Below are 20511 nucleotides of genomic sequence, written 5' to 3'. Positions count from 1 at the left end.
GCGACATTCATATACTTCAAGTTACAAATTGCAGGTTGTAAAATATGGAAGAAAACGGGAATATGGAAGCTGAAAGACATTTTGGACCTCCGCCTACAGAAAAAATGATTGGAACTTGGCATGGTCAGAAGGAGATTTTGTACAATTTGCGTAATGAAAAGCACGCAGAACGTCAGCTAACACCAAAAGGTGCCCTGAAACGGCCATCAATCTCTCAAGTGTGCGAGTGGGTTAAGACATCTTGGTCGAAAATGAATGAACAAACTATTGTTAAATCTTTCTTGAAATGTGGAATTAGCAACATCCTTGATGGAAGTGAAGATCATTTCTTATATGAAGATGATTGTGATGATGAAGAACAAGAGGAAGAAGAAAGAGAAGAAATTAATGATGACAGAGAAGAGTCTGATGACAGTGACATGGGTTTTGCAGGTTTCTGAAAGGTCAGTTTACTATTAAAAATTACCTATTATTTTATCCATTTTTTTAAAAATCATACTTTAAAGTTTAGGTTTTTTCCAGAAAATTGTATTAAATTTCTTGGGTGTGTTTTATACATAGGACCGTCTTATACACTGGAAAATACGGTAGCTTGATGTAATTTATTTATTTTTTATTATTATTATTTTTCACTAGAGGTCATGCCAGTGAGTAGCATGTGATCAAATCATTGTTTCTATAGATTATGGTTTGAATGTAATGCAGCTTGTCTTGTATATTTATGTATGCTCCAGATGATGATCTTGATATGAAGATCGAAATGTCGGGATGATAATAATAATAATAATAAAAAGAGTTATTTTAACATGGTTGTAGAATACATAATTTCAAAAATGAATGCTGATCACCGTGTAACACTAAAAGAAAGGAGTAAGGTTTTAAAATTTGCAAAATAGAGATGGATGTATAATTTACTCTTTGTGGGGATATATTGTTGGAGGTGGAGGAAATAAAAGATCTTGGAGGGAGGGGATTGTGGATAAGGATCTAAAATTTACAGGACACATTGCCATAATTTAGAGAACAATGCAATGAATTTTGGCAATGATGCAGAGGACACCGATTTGTAGAAATAAGGAGATTCTGGTTCCATTCTATAAGGCCTTGATTAGTCCACATGTGGTACTATGCACAGATTTGATCCCCTGGTTTTCAAAAGGATGAAGAGATATTGGAATGGGTCCAGAGGTGACTGACTAAGGTAGTTTCTGGCTTCTGTAATGTTGAGTATGAAGAAAGGTTGAGATGATGCAATTTACAAAGCCTAGTGGATAAGAGGGATATGATATGATATGATAGAGATGTACAAGGTGGTAAGGAGTTATTATAAGATTAATGTTGAAGAGGTTTTTCATAAAATGGAGGAAGAACAAGAAGTCATCCCTGGAAACTGTGTAAGGAGGGTGTGGGCAAGGGAGTAAGAAGCAGGTTTTTGCATGGAGTTGTGAATGATTGGAATGCATTGCCTGAGAGTGTGGTGCATGCAGAGAATGTGAATGTATTTAAGGCATAGTATAATTAGCTGTGCGTATGCAAAAAGGACCTCCCATAATGAGTCTTTCACTCAATGAGAGTCTTGGGAGAAAAATAATAATGTGTGCGTGTGTGTGTGTGCGCGCGCGTGCGTGTGTGTGTGTGTCATCATTAAGAATAGGCAAAAATAAGAATTGTGGGATTTAATTTGACACAAGGTATGAATGAAAAGAGAATTTTTTTTTTTCCCTTTTAAATCTCTTCTTACTGAAAAATTGTAATAAATATAAATTTATATACCTACCCTGAAGGCACCAAGCCCCACCACCTAGTGGAATAAATTTCTCAGCTGCAGTGGGTAAGGATTAAACAGTTTGTGACACACGTTTTATCAAACAATATAATTTCAATAATAATAATAATAAATGAAAGAATGGTTGCACTTGGCTGAGGATAACAACTCCATGCAAATAAGTATTTTACAAATAGCTTTAAAAAAATAATAATCTATCTGCATACTTACAACAAGTGGATTTTTATGACTTCCAAACATCCAAGATTTTTTAGGAGATAATGGTGATTCTTGCTCTTTACTATCAATAATATTAGTTAGATTATTCTCCTTATCTGATGTTACTGTCTCATTTGAACTATTTGAATTTGATTGCAAAATGTGTTTCCCACAGTCGTTATCGCCATGTGATTCTTTCTGTGATGCTTGCTTTGAACGTTCACTATTTGCACGTTTCACATTCTCGCTACTTAATAAATCTGGCACAACATGTGACAACATCTCAGATCTTTGCGTTCTTACTGACTGTTGAGCTAGCTGAGTGTTAAACTGGTGAACACCAATACTAGCCAATATATTTGGAGTTTTCACAATTTGCTGTTGTCCATTCATTAAATTATGAGAAAGAGAAAATGGTTTTGGAGGTACTGCAGGTGGTATTTTTGTTGGTTTATTTTGTTCTTGTCCTCCAAGTGATAAAAGAGTTATACTTGGTTTAGGAGGAAGAACAGGTGGTTGATCCATTACTTTTCCATGAGGAATATATTTTTTAACTGAACTATTTAGATCTTCATCACAAACATTATTTTGATTAACGTGAGAAATATCACTGTTTTCAGCATTTATAACAGTTTTTGGAGGACAATTTTCAAGCTTTCTATTTTGCTGAACAGGTCCATGTTTAGACTGGTATGGATGTTCTTCACCATTTTTTCTGTCCAGATGATGAGTTTGCACATTTTTAACATCCAAATGTAAATATTCATTTTGCTCTACTGCCTGATTACTATTTTCATTATTATGGACTACAAGGTGAACAGATGGAATAACATCATCACATATGAATTGTTCATTTTCAAATTGCTTGCAAATTTCCTGAAACTCATTTCTGGGCAATATTTTTTCTTGAATACTCTTTTCATTATTTAAAGATGCTTCATAATTACTTCTGAAGTCTACCTGTTGAGCATTTTTCACACTGGAGAGGATGTGAGGAGCAGTCATCACTCCTTCCACGGAAGCCGATGTAATACTTGAAGAAGAAGAAGGTCTTGATGATGGATGTGAAAGTGAGCTCCTCACACTTGCAGGCTTTTCACTTCCACTAGATGGATAATAGGAGTTAAGTGAAGAATTTGACTGAGAGTGATGAAGACTGAGTGATATGTTAGTAGGAGAATCAGAAGATGGAGGTAATGAATGTTGGTCTACTGGTGTTTCATGTGGTGATTCTATTAGAAAAAAACAAACAAAATATTACACCATCAAGTAAAACAGGACATCTGAAACATGATAAAGAAAAATAAATAAAAACATTTAATGAGCAGTGGTTTTTAAATGAAATGCAGAGAAACAAACTTCCATTTGCCACCAACAGCTTTGCAAAAGCAACGAAAGTGCTTAATAAAATCCATAATCTCCAATGAAAGTTTATTGGAGAAATCACAGTTTAATCACTGTTAATAAATATGGCAAGAGTTAAGCTATAGCTTGCAGAATTTGAATAAACAAATCTAATTTATAAGAGAACTAGAGTACCTTGAAATTAACAAAAAAGCCTCTCACATTTTTTTAGTCATCAATCAACTGACATCAATCAAATATAGAATATAATTATTGCTTACATTGCTTAAGATCCTCTGAAAATAAAAGATACCCATTGCTTCAAACTCCACAGATACTACCTTAGGTTGCATTATATTCAATGGAAGGATTAAAAAATAAGTGTTATCTCTTAAAAATATCTCATATGCTAAACACTGGACTAAACACTAATACTTATATTAGTACTTAGGGCCATAAAAGAGGTGGTGGTGATGATACAATTTATAATGGTAACTAAGCCAGATGGTAATTAAGGTAACTAAGGCGTCTGGTGAATGGGCTAGCAACCCATCATTGCAAGTAAAACAATACTGCTCGAGAAACCAAGACAAACATGAATCAGATGGAAGCACTGGATATCGATCAGAAACGGAAAAGAAAAAAAAAAACGATACAGTATAATAAAACTAGCAACATGGAATGTAAGAGTGATTCATGGAAAACAGGAAGAACTTATAAATGAAATAGCCAAAAGAAACATTAAAATATGCAGCATAACAGAAACAACAATAACAACAACCATAAAAAAAAAAGGAAATGGAACAATGAATATACAAGAGTATATATTTATATACAGTAAAGTAAAAAAAAAAAAAAAAAAAACAGAGCTGAAGCAGGGATAGTAATACATAGAGTTAAATGAAAATATAGAAGAATATAAATGTATAAATGAGAGAATATTAACAGTTAGGATAAAAACATATATAGGTAACATAAATATAATTACAGTATATGCCCCAGAAGAAGGAGGAAAGAAAAAACAGAAGCTTTCTATGAGGACTTACAACAAATAATACAAGAAATAAAACCAAATGAAAATTTAATTATAATGGGAGACTTAAATACAAGAATAGGAGATATACCAATAAATGGAATTAAGCAAAGATTTAATGATGAAACAATAAACAATAATGGAGAAACATGGATACAATTCTGTGCAAATAATGAGTTAAAAATAATGAATACATTTTATCAGCTTAAAATAATACTTGGAAACACACGAGGACAGGAATCAATAATAGATTATATTATATGTAACACTCTCGGGGGGGGGGGTAACCCCTAGAGAGCGTGTCCCCTGGATGAGGGATAGGGGAGCCAACTATGTGTGTGTATGTGCGGGCATGCGTGTATGGTGGGGTGGTCCGAATATACTGAATAAGGACTCGTGGACCAACAGGGCCATGGACTCCCATGGACCCCTAGCTGGATCTACCCTCTTCTTCTTCTACTTTGAGGAAGATCCACTTACTTTAATCTTTCCTATAAGGCCTTATCAGCCAACTCTTCTTATTTTATGACCTTTATGCTATTAGAGTACTCGAGGGCCATTGGGTCTTTTCATTTCTGGCCTTACAACTATGCCCTCTCTATAAACCTTACTATAATTCTTCTATAATCTACTCTTTCCCCCTTCAATATACCCTATACCTCCTAGGTCCAAATTTGGAAGAAGGCTACTTCAGAAGCCTTATGTTAGCAGCCCTACCACTTATCAGTGGTAGGGCTGCTACCTTAAGTGACTTAGTTCCCTGACATGGAGAAAATAATTCTACTTGTAAGCTGACAGAAAAAGATAATCAGATTGAATCTATGGAATGGAAAAGGTAAAACAAAAATGGAAACGACAAAATACAATACACATAGCAAACTGGATTGTAAGAAGAATAGCATATAAAGAAATAGAATTAGACTAACTTTTAAATGAAAAAAATTTTAAAATAGCAGTAATCAGTGAAACAAAAAAGAAATTAAGAGGAACTATGAGAACCAAAAATTTTAATGTGACATACAGTGGAGTTGACAGAAACCAAAGAGCACAAGCAGGAGTCATGATTTGGATTCATAACCCGCTTTCAAAGTTAAAACATTATAAATTATGGAATGAAAATAGATAGAGGCTATTTAACAATAATTGGTTTATATGCCCAGAAGAAGGAAGAGAACAGGATAATATTGATTTTTATAATCAGCTACAAAACATATATAATAAAATAAATAAAAATGATTACGTAACTTTAGCAGGAGACTTAAATGCAAGAATTGGAAACACGAAAATTAATAATAATATAGGAATACATGGAGAACATACTTTAAACAGGAATAGTAAAAAACTGATTGACTCCATAGTATAATAACCTAATAATAATGAATTCCTTCTATAAACATAAAGACATACATAAATATACTTGGGCAGCAAGAGGATGGAAATCAATATTAGATTATTTTATATTAAATGAAAAGACATCAAAATTTTCACTAGATGTTAGAGTTCACAGAGGATATGAAATAAGCAGTGACCACTTCCTTATTAAAATAAAATTAAGATTACCACCTAAATGGCTATAACTAACAAGAACAGAAAGAAAATTTGAAACATTTGTTTATAAAACTAAACTATTGAATGACAAAAAGGTACAATGGCTATATGAACAAAGAATTAACCAATATCTAGATAAAATAAAACAAAAGGAAGAAACAGAAATAGAATGGCTTAATATAAAAACGATACTAAATGCAGCAGCAAATGAAAGCTTAGGAAAGACCAAAAAATTCAATAAAAGGAAAAAACTGAAGATCTGGGATGATGCAGTCAAAGAAGTAATCAAAAAGAAAAAAGAAGCCTATCACAAATGGTTAAGCAGTAAAAGATTGGAAGATGAAATAGAATATGAAAGAATAAGAGCCATAGCTAAAAGAGAAGTCAGAAAAAGACATAGAAAATTATGGAACAAATTTGTTTCTAATTTAGAACATGACTTATATAAATTAAGACATAATGTATATAAGATTTTGAAACACTTAAATGCAGATACCAAAGAAAACATAAAATTAAACACCGAATTGAAATTACAATAATTTCTAAATTACTACACAGAATTGTGGACAGACAAATATTTTAAAAAAGACGACTGGCAAACAATTAACGCAAATGAAAAGGAAATAACTAAAGAAGAATTAGAAATCAGCCTGAAAGAAACAAGAAACGGAAAATCACCTGGAGAAGATAAGCTATGTTCAGAACTATATAAATACTTAGGTATAAGATTCAAAGATAGACTCTTATTATTTTTAAATAAATTTTATTCAACTGGTATCCCCCCAATAAAATGGAAAAAAGCAATTGTGATTCCTATCTTTAAAAAACGGTAATAGAGATGACCCTAAAAACTATAGAGGTATCAGTATACTAAATTCCTGTTACAAAATATAGCAGAATCTTAAATAGCAAACTAATGAAATATATTTTGAAAACTTTATTTTAGAAGTACAAAATGGATTTAGAAAAGGACGATAATGTATAGACCCGTCCTTTTGCCTAAAATTAATAATAGAGAAAAGAAGAGAATACAATTTAGAAACACATATTGCATTTATTGACTTTGAAAAAGAATTTGACAAAGTTAAAAGAAACATATTATTTAACATATTAAAAGAAAGACAAATACCAAATAATATCCTTGTGATAGTATATTTTCATATATACTACCACAAGTATATATGAAAATAATCAAATACAAATAAGATTAAATCACGAGCTATCATATATGAGAGAGATAAACCAAGGGGTCTGACAGGGATGTCCCCTCTCAGCAACTCTTTTTTAATATTTACTTAAATGAAATAATAATAAAATGGAATAAAAATTTACATCAAGGAATTAAATTTTCTCCTTCAGTGAACTTAAACACTCTCCTTTTTGCCGATGACCAAATAATAATTACAAATTCTGAAGATAACTTACAGAAAACTATTTTAGATCTAAATGAGATAGTCAATGATTATGGTATGATAATATCAACAGAAAAATCAAAAACTATGCCCTTTAAAGGACAAGATCCAGTAAGAAATAAAATAGTAATAGATAACAAGATCTTAGAACAGGTGAATTCATTTAACTACCTAGGATGAACGATCACATATGAAAATGAAAAAGATATAAACATAAAAATTGCAAAATATTTAAAAATAACAGGTGTAATTAACTCTATATTTAAACCAAAGTTAGTTCAAAAGCAAACCAGACTAAAAGTATACAATACATTAGCTCTACCAGTCTTAATGTATGGAAGCGATATCTGGACAATAAAACAAAAAGACAAACAAAGATTAATAACAGCCGAAATGAAGTTTATCAGAAAAACTGCAAAGTATACCCTATTTGATCACAAAAGAAACGAAGAAATTATGAAAGAATTAAACCATCATCATCATCATCATCAAATTCCTGCCATGTACCCTCAAGGGGTGTACAGGATATGACAGTACTACATGAAAAAAAATTACATCATTACCAACTTCCTATCTACAATTTTCCTCCAAATCAGTTTGTTACTTGTCAAGACTCCAACATTAACAGATCTTATATTTCTATCGTCTAAGGCACATTTTACCGTATCAATCCACCTATATCTTAGTCTTCCTCTGGGTGTTTTCCTGCCAACCTGGCAGAGAACACTTGTTTTGCTAATCTTTCCTCTCCCATTCTATTTAAGTGACCATACCACCTGAGATTAGCTCTGCTAACGCATTCCTGGATGCTGACAATGTCAAGGTCTTTCCTAATATCCTCATTTTTAATATGATATTGCCATTGATGCCATCTGTTCACGCCTCTAATCTTTCTCAAGACTCTCATATCTGCGGTCTCTAGTCTTTGGTCAAGTGTTTTACTTCTGACCCAGCTCTCAGATCCATAAGTTAAAACTGGTTTGAACACTGTCTTGTATACAGCTAATTTAGTGTTCCGACTAATTTCTTTCTTATTCCATATGAATTTATTCAATTGACTTCCCACCATACCAGCTTTGCTGATTCTGTTGTCTATTTCTATATTTAATTTACCATCTTCAGTAAAAATTGTGCCTAAGTAACTGAAATGTTTTACTTGTTCCACAGGTTCTCCATTCACAACACAGTTGACATTTTCAATGATTCTGCCTATTTTCATTGTCTTTGTCTTTTTATTGCTGACCTTCATACCATATCTATTACAACAGATATTCAATTTAGACAGAGAATCTTGCAGACTTGTAGCGGATTTATTTAGAAGTATAACATCATCCGCATAAAGCAAAGAGCTGACATTAACATCTCCAATTTTGATATCAGGTTTAATACCACATTCCTTCATAATGTGATCCATATAGATAATGAATAACAGAGGGGATAATGTACATCCTTGTCTCACACCAGATTTAACATTAAACCATCTTCCTGTACTTCCTTCAATTCTAACTGCTGACTTACAACTCAAATAAAGACTAAGTATTGCTTGATATAATGCCCCATTGACACCATATAATAACTGAAGCGTATTGAATAGCTTCTCTCTTGGCACCTTGTCATATGCCTTTTCCAAATCGACAAAACTTAAATACAGATCTTTGTTGTATTCCCATGCTTTCTCGACTATTTGTCGTAAAGTGAAGATCTGATCCTGACAGCCTCTATTTGGCCTGAATCCAGCTTGTTCTTCACCAAGCTTTTCTTCCACAATTCTTCTCAACCGTTTCTCAAGTATACTTACATAGATCTTGCCAGGAACACTCAGTAGGGAAATACAATACCTCTGTAATTCTCACATTCAGTTTTATTTCCCTTTTTATATATGGGTACTATGAGAGCTCTATTCCAATCATCGGGAATTCATCCCTCTGTCCAGGCTTTCTGAACTATGCAGTGCAGCCACTGTAAGACTTTTATACCACCATACTTCAGCATTTCTGCTTGAATATCATCTACTCCTGCTGCCTTTCCACATTTCAAGCCTTTGATGGCTTTTTCTACTTCAAGTATGGATACGTATTCCTGATTGCATGGCTGGTCAGTGTTTTTTATCACTGTGCTCTCATCACTGCTAGTTTCATTTAGCAGTTTTTCAAAGTAATTACTCCATACTTCAAGGATATCTTTTTCTCCTGTTTTCATGTCACTTTTATCATCTCTAACTCCTTTTACAGCACTCTTTCTTCCATTCCTAAGCTTCTTCAACAACCTCCAGAATATTTTGCCACCTTCTTGATATTTATTTTCTATATTCTTGCTAAAGTCCTCCCATGACTTTTGTTTAGCTTTCTTACATTTGTCTCTGTATTCAGTAAGAGTAAAAGCTGACTTATTTGCCAGGAACTTTTGATATGCTTTCTTCTTTTCTTTCACTGCCTCTTTAACTTCCTGTGTCCACCAGGGAGTTCTGATTTTTTTATCCTTGTACACAACCTCACCACATGCCTCTCTGGCAGAATCAATCAATGTTTTCTTCAGAGTTTGCCACTGAATCTCCAAGCTTTGATTCCTGTTCTCAAACTCTTTCATTTTCTTTTCAATAATCTTTCTGTATTTTAGTCTACAGTTCACAAATGATAGCTGCTCAACTTTTATTCGCTTTAAAACTTTCTTATATGTTATTCTTTTTTAACCAAGAACCAGTAATAAAAAAATTAAAAAATATAAACATAAATGGATGGAACACGTTCAAAGAATGAAAACAGAAAGATTACCAAAATAAGCCATTAGGAAAAAGAAAACCAGGACGTCCTCTTAAACGATGACTTCTAAAGCTAGAACAGGCCATGCTAGGCCTAAATCCTTGATAAGCATGATGATGATGATGATTATATGTAACAAAGTAATACACCCATCAAAAATTTGAAGTGATCATAATCTGCTAATATGTAAACTAAGACTTTACAAGAAATGGGTGCAAATAAAATCTAAAGAAAATCAACACAATGCCAAAATAATCTGCTAATATGTAAACTAGAACTTTACAAGAAATGGGTGAAAATAAAATCTAAAAAAAAAAATCAACTTATTAAAAGAAGAAAGTATAAAAACATTATACTGGATTAAATTATAACAAAAGCTTCAAGATAACCCATTAAGCAGCAAACAACATGTAGAAGATAATTGGAAGATTTTTAAAACAAATTTAACTGAAATAGCACAGAAGTATTAGGGGTAAAAAAAAAAAAAAAAAAAAAAAAAAAAAAAAAAAAAAAAAAAAAATCAAGATGGACTTCATGGTTTAACCAAGAAATAAAAATATTAACAAAAGAAAAGAAAGAAAATATCAAAAATATCTACAAATGAAAACAACAGATAATTGGAACAAATATAAAGAAATAAAGTTAATCAAAAGAAAATAGAAAGCAAAAATCAATTTTGGGAATCATATTCAAAAGAACTTGAACATGATTTCTATGGTATACAGAAATAAATGTGGAGATTTATAAATACACAAAAGAAGGAAGAAGCAGAATATAACCCAATATTAAAAATAGAACTAGATAAACAAACAAATCAAGAAGAAGAAATAAATACAAGAGAAACGAAAATTGAAATAACAGAAATTGAAAATGAAATTAAAAAATTGAAAAATAGGAAATCATCAGGTATAGATAATATCAATAATGAATTATTAAAAAACGGTAAAGAAATTATAATTCAGAGTTTAAATATACTATACAACCAAATAATAAATACAAAAAAGATTCTGATAGGATGGAAAAAAAAGCATAACAATACCAATATATAAAGAATGGAGGAAAAAAAAACAGAAAATTATAGAGGGATAAATTTGTTAAATACCTCATTAAAAGTACTAACAAGAATCCTAAATAATAAAATAAAAATAAATTAATATATTAGATGAATAAGGTTTCAGAAAAGATAGATCATGTATAGATGCAATATTCATAATCAGACAATTATTATTATTATTATTATGTGACACCTCCAGGGAGTCCAAAGACTCATCGAGGGAGAGTGTGCCAACAGCATCGAACAATTGATAGAGAAAATAATAGAATACAATAAGAAACTATTTATATGCTTTATAGATCTGGAAAAAGTATTTGACAGAATATTAATTCAAGATGTAACAGAAATATTGCAGAGAAAAAAAGTCAGAAACATAATACAAATAATTAAAGAAATATATGATAATAATAGCTGTCTAATAAAATAAATAAATAAAGGAAAAATAAATAAAGAGATTCAAATTAGTAATGGTAATTAGACAAGGAGACTCTAAGCCCAACAATATTCATTATAATAATGGATGAAATAATACAAAAAAGCTAATAAAATACAAAATACAGGAATGAAAATAAATAATAGAATAGTAAGAACTATATGTTATGCAGATGATGTATTATTAATTGCAGAAAATTAAACTCAGTTACAAATATTACTACATATACATTTAATAAAGCAGCAAAATTATATAATATGAAGATATCAAAAACTAAAACAAAATCACAAAGATGCAAATCAGAATTGGAAGGTATACTATTATTGAACAAATAGCAAATGATAACTATTTAGGTAAACAACTAAACTGGGAAGGAAGGCCACATCTAGAAGTCAGAGAACAAGTTGCAAAAGCTGCAAGAATATCAAGATGTTTGAATGAAACAATATGGAAAAATAAACATCCTAGAGTAGAGGAAAAAAAAAACGCAGAATTTATAAAGCAGTAATCAGGCCTGTTATGACATATAATACAGACATAAGACCAGACACTAGAAAAACAAGACAAACGTTAAACACGTGAAATGAATATATTAAGAAAAATAGTAAATAAAACTAGACTAGATAAAATAAAAAATACAGATTGCATGTCACCAAATCCTCCGCCATTTAAGAACTCTATTATACGTAACATAATAAAGGACTTTGTGGCATGCAGTGTTTGCTGCATGTATGATTCCCGGGAGTTGGATATGTGGTGGGTGAGAGACAGTGGGAGGAAATCAATGAATTAGATATTTCGATAACCAACTTAGTTGCTTCAGGGACGGGAAATGAATATCGGGAGATGAGGAGTGTGATAGGAGAGAATGACGAGCGAAATATGAATGAGAAAATAAGAGTCAGGAGTGTGGAAGGCTTAAATGACTGTGAAGTTTATGGAGATGGTTTTGATTGGGTAAATGAATTGCGACTAGGAGTGACTAACTTGTAGAGAGGGATAGATGAGCTGAAAGAAGAGGTGGAATGTCTTGTGAACGAGATGAGAAGTATGAAAGATGATATTAGGAGAATGGAAGAGATGTATGCAAGGCGAATCAGAGTAGGAGTGAAAGAAAGTTTTGGGAATGATAGAAGAGGAAAGAATAGAAACAGTAGGAGAGAGGGCATGAAAGAGAGGTTTCGGAATGATAGAAGTTGAGAGTATAGAAGCAGTAGGAGAGAGGTTTGTGAATGATGGAAGAGGAGAGTATGGAAACAGTAGAAGAGAGGGAATGAGAGAGGTATGGGAATGATAGAAGAGGAGAGAATGGGAACAGTAGAAGAGAGGGAACAAGAGAGCGTTATGGGAATGACAGAAGAGGAGAGAATGGAAACACTAGGAGAGAGGCAATGAGAAGGAGCACTGGAACCAGGGATAGAGTGATGTCAGGAAGGCAGTAAGTAGGGTAACACAGAGAGAAAGTGTCAGAGGAGAGAGAGAGAGAGAGAGAGAGAGGGAGAGATGCATGGGAGCAATTGAGGAACAGGGTGGTAAGAGGTGTAATGTATATTAACTCAATGATCTGTGGTGTGCAAGACAGGATGTGTGAGGAGTGATTGCCTCGAGGAACGATAGAAAGTGTGGTTATAGCAATTAAGAGGGATGAAAGGGTGGATCAGATGATTGTGATGGTAGGAACAAATGACTTGAAAGGTTATGTAAATTGAGATTCTTGCTTGACGTAGTAAGAAAGAAGAGGCAGAGAGGAAAGATAGTGTACATGCCCAGATATGACAGTGATGAGCTGAGCAGAACAACAGTAATATTAAATAATATAATAGCTAGAATATGTCAAAAGAGAGGATTGGAATATGTGGATGCTTGGAGGCCGTTTGAGGACAGAGAGGAATTGTATGCGAGAGACCGCTTGCATTTGAACGATGAAGGACGTAGGCATCTGGAAAGATTGCTGTTCTAAACGAGTCAGTGTGTTAATGCAGGGAAACTAGAATGGCCAAGGTGGATGGTAGCAGGGGTAGGAAAGGGTACTTCGGAGAAGGGAGACAACATCAGGTAACGCTGAGCACAGTGGAGTCTAGAAGGGATAATGCTGGGTATAGAAATAGTGGCATTTTTATGCTCTATACTAACGCCAGGAGTATCCAGAATAAAGGAGGGAAATTGGTGGCACTGATAGCATCAGCCTGGCCAAAGATTATTGGGATCACGGTAGAGTGCTGCTACAGCGGTGGTGGAGTACTGCTTATGATAAGTGACGACTTATGTCCTCTAAGAGTGGAGGCTTTGGAAGGCAGTGACACTAATGATTTTGAAAGCATATGGTGTGAGGAAGAGATAGGTAAAATGAGACATTCAGTGGGGTGTTGCTACAAACCAAGGAGCACAGGAGATGTTTACACAGTTGAGCTCGGCAAGTGCAAGAAGAATGATTGTTATGGGAGGTTTTAACTACAGTGGTATAAATTGGAGAGAGGAAGATGCATGTAGCAATAAGGGAATGGAATTTCTAGAATTCTTGAGGGACAAATGTCTTAGGCAACATGTAATAGAGGGAACAAGAGGTTCAAGAGTTTTGGATTTGGTCATAGCATCAGAAGAGTTGATAATAACTGAGATGACATCTTGTCCACCAGTTGGAGAGAGTGACCATATGGTTTTGACTTGGAAGATGAATAGACATGCAGTAATATCAAAGAGACAAGAACATATGTGGAATTATAAGGCAGGTGATTATAATAGTCTTAGACATCAACTTTGGGAAGTTTCATGGAGGGAAGCATTGGAAAGCCAGGATATCATTAGTGATTCAGAAACTGTGAAGGAATATTTGATAGCAGCAATAGTAAGCTGTATTCCACAAGTGAAGAAGAGGACACAATTTGGTGTAAAGTAAATGACAAACAATATTAAACATGAACTGCATGTGAAAAAGAGGCTATGGAAGAGATATAAGGAGACAGGTGAAAAGCACATGGACGAAGAATATAAGACACAGGGCAGGAGAGTGACTAGTATGGTAAGGAAGGCAAAACTGCAATATGAGAAGAGATTGGTCCTAAGATCCAAAGAAAATCCTAGGGAATTTTTTTTTTTAGCTATGTAGCCAGTAGGAGGAGAAATGATTGTGGAAGAATGACATTGTGGGATAAAAATGAGAATAGAGTGACTGATGCAGAGGACATAGTGGAATTGTTCAATGAACACTTTATTGGAGTATTTCATCCTGGAGGAGTAAATTTCAATACTAGAAGGATAGGACGGGTCGAGGTGCAGGAGGAGAGTGTGTTCCAAATACTAAGTACTCTGGATGTCAGTAAAGCTGTGGGACTGGATGGTATTTCACCATGAGTTTTGAGAGAATGAGCTAAAGAACTGACAGCTCCTTTGACCTGGCTTTTCAATGAAAGTCTGGCTATGGGAAAGGTGCCCAGGGAATGGAAGGAAGGTAAGATAGTGCCATTGCATAAGGGCAGTAGCAGACTGGAAGTGTGTTTAATTATAGGCCAGTTTGTGTGTCATCAGTAGTTGCTAAGATCTTGGAGAAATTAGTTAGGGACCGTACACAACATTGGGCAGATGAGAGTAATGTTATCTGTGAGAGTCAAACATGGATTCGTGAGAGGGTACTCTTGTTTTAGTAATATGCTAGCCTTTTATAATAAAGTTACAAGAGCAATAGATGAGGGAAAGGCATATAATGCCATTTTCTTGAATTTAGCAAAGGCATTTGACAGGGTTCCACATGATAAGCTGATATTTAAGTTCCAGCACATGGGTTTGGATGTCAGGTTGGTGAACTGGATTCAGGATTGGCTGTGCGATAGGTATCAGAGAGTTGTGTATGGTGGGGCAGTTTTAAGGAGGCAGAGGGTTACTAGTGGGATCCCACAGAGCTCAGTACTGGGACCTATATTGTTTAACCTTTATAACAATGACAGTGTCAGTGGATTGCAGGGGTAGAAGTGAAGCTGGGAAGGGTTATTAGTAATAGTGCAGATGTGGTAGTCCTGCAAGAGGATTTGAATAAGCTAGACAGATGGGCAAATGAATGGGGTGTCGGTTTAATGCAGCAAAATCTAAGGTCTTGAGGTTTGGGACACATCAATGGAAACCTGAAATTAAATGGACATATTGAAAAGGTGGTGAACGTAACACAGAGGATTGCTGCAATAATGAGAAGGACGCAGAGAGAAAAGAGTTATCATTCCGTTGTATTAGACCTTGATCAGACCACACTTAGACTATTGTTCTCAGATTTGGTCCCCAGGATTAGAAGGGGATAAATTAATGTAGAAAGGGTACAAAGCCCTGAAACAAAGACAGTTTCAGGACTATACAATGTTAGTTATGAGGATCGGCTGAGGGAATGCGGACTGCAGAGTTTGGTGGATAGAAGAAGGAGAGGTGATATGATTGAGACTTTTAAACTGTTGAGAGGTGGTTACAGGGTTAACACTGGGGAGTTCTTTCGCTTGGTTGAACACTGGGAAGGAGCGATGACAAGGGGCCATCCCTGGAAGTTACGAAAGGAAAATGTGAGCAAGAGGGTGAGTAGTGGTTTCTTTGCATGGAGGGTGGTTGAACCATGGAATGCATTGCCTGATAGAGTGGTAAAAGCGAGAACGGTCAACGAGTTTAAGGAGTGGTATGACAGACTTTGTGTTTCCTAGGAGGGACCTCCTGCGATGAGTCTTTTGACTCCTTGGAGGCCTAAATAATAATAATAATAATAATAATAATAAATTGGGCTTATATTAAATTAAAAAAAAAACCACTAGTGATGATAGATAGTAAGCAGAGAAAAACATACCCCAAAAAATGAAATTAAAGTAGAAAACTAAATTATATTCAATGTTACACTTAATTACAGTGAATGGAAAATGCAAAAGAGAGATTACAAAAAGAATAGAAATTGCAAAATCAATTTTTAACAGAATTAAGAATATAATAACTAATATTTAAGGAATTGACAGCGTATACCGGAAATATAGATTACATAAACTTTAATATACACTTTCCGATATTTCGGCGAACATTACGTTGCCATCTTCTTGGGAACTTACTAAAAAGACACGCGCACACAAGTACTAATACAACAAATGAGACTGAGGCTAGGACGCTAGCGTTTTCCTAAAGTCCTGATGGTGCCCCCCTGGCGGGCTATATTGGTAATTCTTGGCCTTTGGGCTGAAGTTCTTTTGATAAAAGTTTCCCAAATTTGGGGCAGTTTCATGCATCCAAATTTGTTGAGGTTTGGCATGTTCCTAAGGGCCGAGGCCGATTCCATGAATAGTCTTTCATACTTGAACTTGCTGCGGTGTATTACTGTGGCTTTCTTCCATCTTATTCTGTGGCGAGTATCCAGAGCGTGGTCTGCAAGCCCAGAGTGGCTGTACTGGTGAAATCGGATGTAATCCTTGTGTTCTGAGATTCTGATATTTGCTGTCCTGCCTGTTTGGCCAAAGTATGCAGCTGTAAACTGTCCTACTTTGGCCAAACAGGCAGGACAGCAAATATCAGAATCTCAGAACACAAGGATTACATCCGATTTCACCAGTACAGCCACTCTGGGCTTGCAGACCACGCTCTGGATACTCGCCACAGAATAAGATGGAAGAAAGCCACAGTAATACACCGCAGCAAGTTCAAGTATGAAAGACTATTCATGGAATCAGCCTCGGCCCTTAGGAACATGCCAAACCTCAACAAATTTGGATGCATGAAACTGCCCCAAATTTGGGAAACTTTTATCAAAAGAACTTCAGCCCAAAGGCCAAGAATTACCAATATAGCCCACCAGGGGGCACCATCAGGACTTTAGGAAAACGCTAGCGTCCTAGCCTCAGTCTCATTTGTTGTATTAGTACTTGTGTGCACGTGTCTTTTTAGTAAGTTCCCAAGAAGATGGCAACGTAACGTTCGCCGAAATATCGGAAAGTGTATATTAAAGTTTATTTAATCTATATTTCCAGTATACGCTGTCAATTCCTTAAATATTAGTTATTATGTCTAACCAGTGTATAAGCCTCTCAACAAGAATAATTAAGAATATACTAACAACAAGAGAAAAAAGTGAAAGTCTAGATTAAGAATGACTAAATGCTTGCTTTCAATTATGTTTTTCTATGGAGGAGAAACATGGATAGGAAACAAGGAAGACAGCAGAAAAATTGATGCATTTGAGACATACTGAAGGGCATTGAAGATCTCATGGATTCAGAGGAGAAATTAAGAAGTATTGGTGAAATGACAGCTAATAAATTGGAACTAAAAAAAGAATATACAAAAAATAAAAATATACGAGGGTGGTCCGAAAAGTTCTCGGCCTCAACCATAGATGGCAACACTAGTGGCAAGTTTTTTTTCTAAGTTGGTACATCTGTCATAAGCATCCACGTGAAATAGCAAGTCATTCTATCAAGTAGTTTGTTTTACACAGCCGTCTGAAGCAAAATTGCTGTCTGTATCCCTTGAAATGGATAAAATTGAGTATCATGTGGTTACAAAATTCTTTGTAAAAGAAGGTTTAACACCAAAAGAAATTCATTAGAAGTTCATAAAAGTTTATGGGCACTTTTCTCCTTCGTTTTTGATAATTAAGAAATGGCTGCCATGGCCATACCAGTCTTGAAGATGATCCACATGAAGGATGTCCAAAAAGTGTAACAACACCAGAAATCATTGATCAAGTGCACGATATGGTATTGTATGGTATTGGATGACTGGCGAGTCAAAGTGTGAGAAATTGCTGAGACTATAGGCATTTCAAAAGAATGTGTAGGATATATTTGGCATGAATAATTGCAAATGAAAAAGCTTTGCGCAAGATGGGTGCCGTGCTTGCGCACAGCAGATCAAAAACACACTCGCATGAAAATCTCTGAACAGTGCTTGGAGCATTTTAAGAAGAATAAAGCTGATTTTGTGCATCGATTTATTACTATGGATGAGACTTGGATTCACCATTACACACCAAAATCCAAACAGCAGTCAAAACAGTGGACAGAAGCACCAAAGGAGACAAAGTCGGTTCCATTAGCAGGAAAGGTCATGGCATTGATGTTTTGGGATGCTGAAGTTTGTTTATTAATTACCTTGAAAAGGGTAAAAGAATAACCGGGGAATATTATTCCGATATTTTAGCTAGACTAGACAAAAAAATTTGTGAGAAAAGACCCGGTTTGCAGAAGAAAAAAATCACCTTTCATCAGGATGATGCACCTGCCCAGAAAAGTGTTTTGGCAATGGGAAAATTAAGGGATCTGCACTATGAATTGTTGGAACATCCACCCTATTCCCCAGATTTGGCTCCCTCTGACTTCTATCTTTTCTCAAAACTAAAACTCTTCCTCGCTGGTCAGCGTTTTTCTTCAAATCAAAAGGTGAATTGCAACTGTAGAGGGGTATTTTGCAGATCTTACTGAGAACCACTACAGGGATGGGATAATGGTGCTGGAGCATTGCTGTAATAAATGTATTAGTCTTAAGGATGATTATGTTGTAAAATAAAAATAATTTTGAAGGTATAAATTCGTTTTTTCATTGTTAGGCTGAGAACATTTCAGACCACCCTCGTACTGTGAAAGTCTTCAAACGTTTATTAGAGTGAAGAAATGAAGACAAGTCAAAAATGTGAAGGACTGGTTGGGACAGAACTATGCAGGAATAACCGGAGATCCATAATAGTTAACCTCCTGGATTTAGATGACACTTGACAGGACAGTCACCACACACACACACACACACACACACACACACACACACACACACACACACACACACACACACACACAGTAATCAAAATTAAAGTATCCCTGTTTAAGGACTTGAGTAGTGACGTTCAAGGACTTGAGTAGTGACACCCAGTGATCCAAATGCTATGAAACTTTGTAGTAATAAATTGTGCATCATGCAGAAGTGATATCTGAGGGTTGGGGGAGAAAAAAAAAGTAGCTCCAAAATTCACCATCCAATGGGTGCTATATGATGTTCCAAATGTAGATGCAGTAATTTTTCTGTGTGTGTGTGTTAGGATAAAACAAGCATAAAAAAAACAAAAAAAGTTTAACTTTTATTATGTATTCACGAGTTCACTGCTCAAAGTGCTGTCCTTCCCAGTATGCCACACTGCATCCTTTGCACAGTGTGTTCAATGGCAGAAAGCAGCTGGTCGAGACTGATGGTGTGCACTTGCAGTCTTTCAGTGCTGTCAGGTTATCAGGATGAGCTTGATAAACCCTGTCTTTGAGAAATCTCCAGAGACAGAAGTCACAGGTGTCAGATCAAGTGAACAAGGATCTCATGTAGTGGGAAATGAACAGCTGATCACTCTGGTTTCCGTGAAATGTTCTCAAAGAACCTCCTGTACAGATCAACTAATGTGTGGAGAGGGCCTCACACTGAATCCAATGCACAGGCACTGCTGTAGTTGTGGTACAACAAAATTGTTTATCATATCGTGACACCTCTTTGACAATAACTGACAAGGTCACAAGATTCAAACGGTGAATGCAAAGGGAATAGTTGGATTGTATGTGGGTTTTGCGTAGCCCAAACCCAGAAACAGTGAGTATTCACTGCTCTGTTCAAGTGAATGTGAGCCTCATCTCCCCCACAAAATCATCCATAGCTACACAGTGCCCAACTCAAACATCAACTCCATAAGTGTTACTTGGGTTATATGTTAATAAGGCTGTGGGATAGATGACACATCACCACATATCTTTAATAAATGTGCAATAAGTTGCACATTGCTTGCAGTGGGAAAGGTCCAAAGCTATGGAAAGAAAGCAAAATAGTACCTCTCAACAAGCAGGGTTCAAAGAGAGAAGTTTCCAATTATAGACCTGTCTGTATGTCTGCAGTCATGGTCAAAGTACTAGAGATACTGATTAGGAATAAAATACAAGCCTGGGCTGATGGATGTAGGATTCTCTATGAT

The 20511-nt window shown here is 35.0% G+C and overlaps 1 protein-coding gene across 3 annotated transcripts in view; it reads right to left on the bottom strand.

The window, feature by feature from the left end:
* LOC150097438 (uncharacterized) overlaps positions 1-20511 on the bottom strand; it is an 857342-nt gene that overhangs the window by 120852 nt on the left and 715979 nt on the right. For all 3 annotated transcript variants that reach the window (XM_090406999.1, XM_090407000.1, XM_090407001.1), the window contains exon 20: positions 1997-3216. In XM_090406999.1, the coding sequence (XP_090263125.1) occupies positions 1997-3216 (1220 nt within the window). The remainder of the gene's footprint in view (positions 1-1996; positions 3217-20511) is intronic.

This window comes from Typopeltis vanoorti, chromosome 17 (assembly GCF_054136105.1).
Source record: "Typopeltis vanoorti isolate ZY-2024b chromosome 17, IOZ_Tvanoo_1.0, whole genome shotgun sequence".
In the NCBI taxonomy this organism is placed as follows: domain Eukaryota; kingdom Metazoa; phylum Arthropoda; class Arachnida; order Uropygi; family Thelyphonidae; genus Typopeltis; species Typopeltis vanoorti.
Note: the sequence above shows the minus strand (reverse complement) of the source record. Positions and strands in the feature narration are given on the sequence as shown.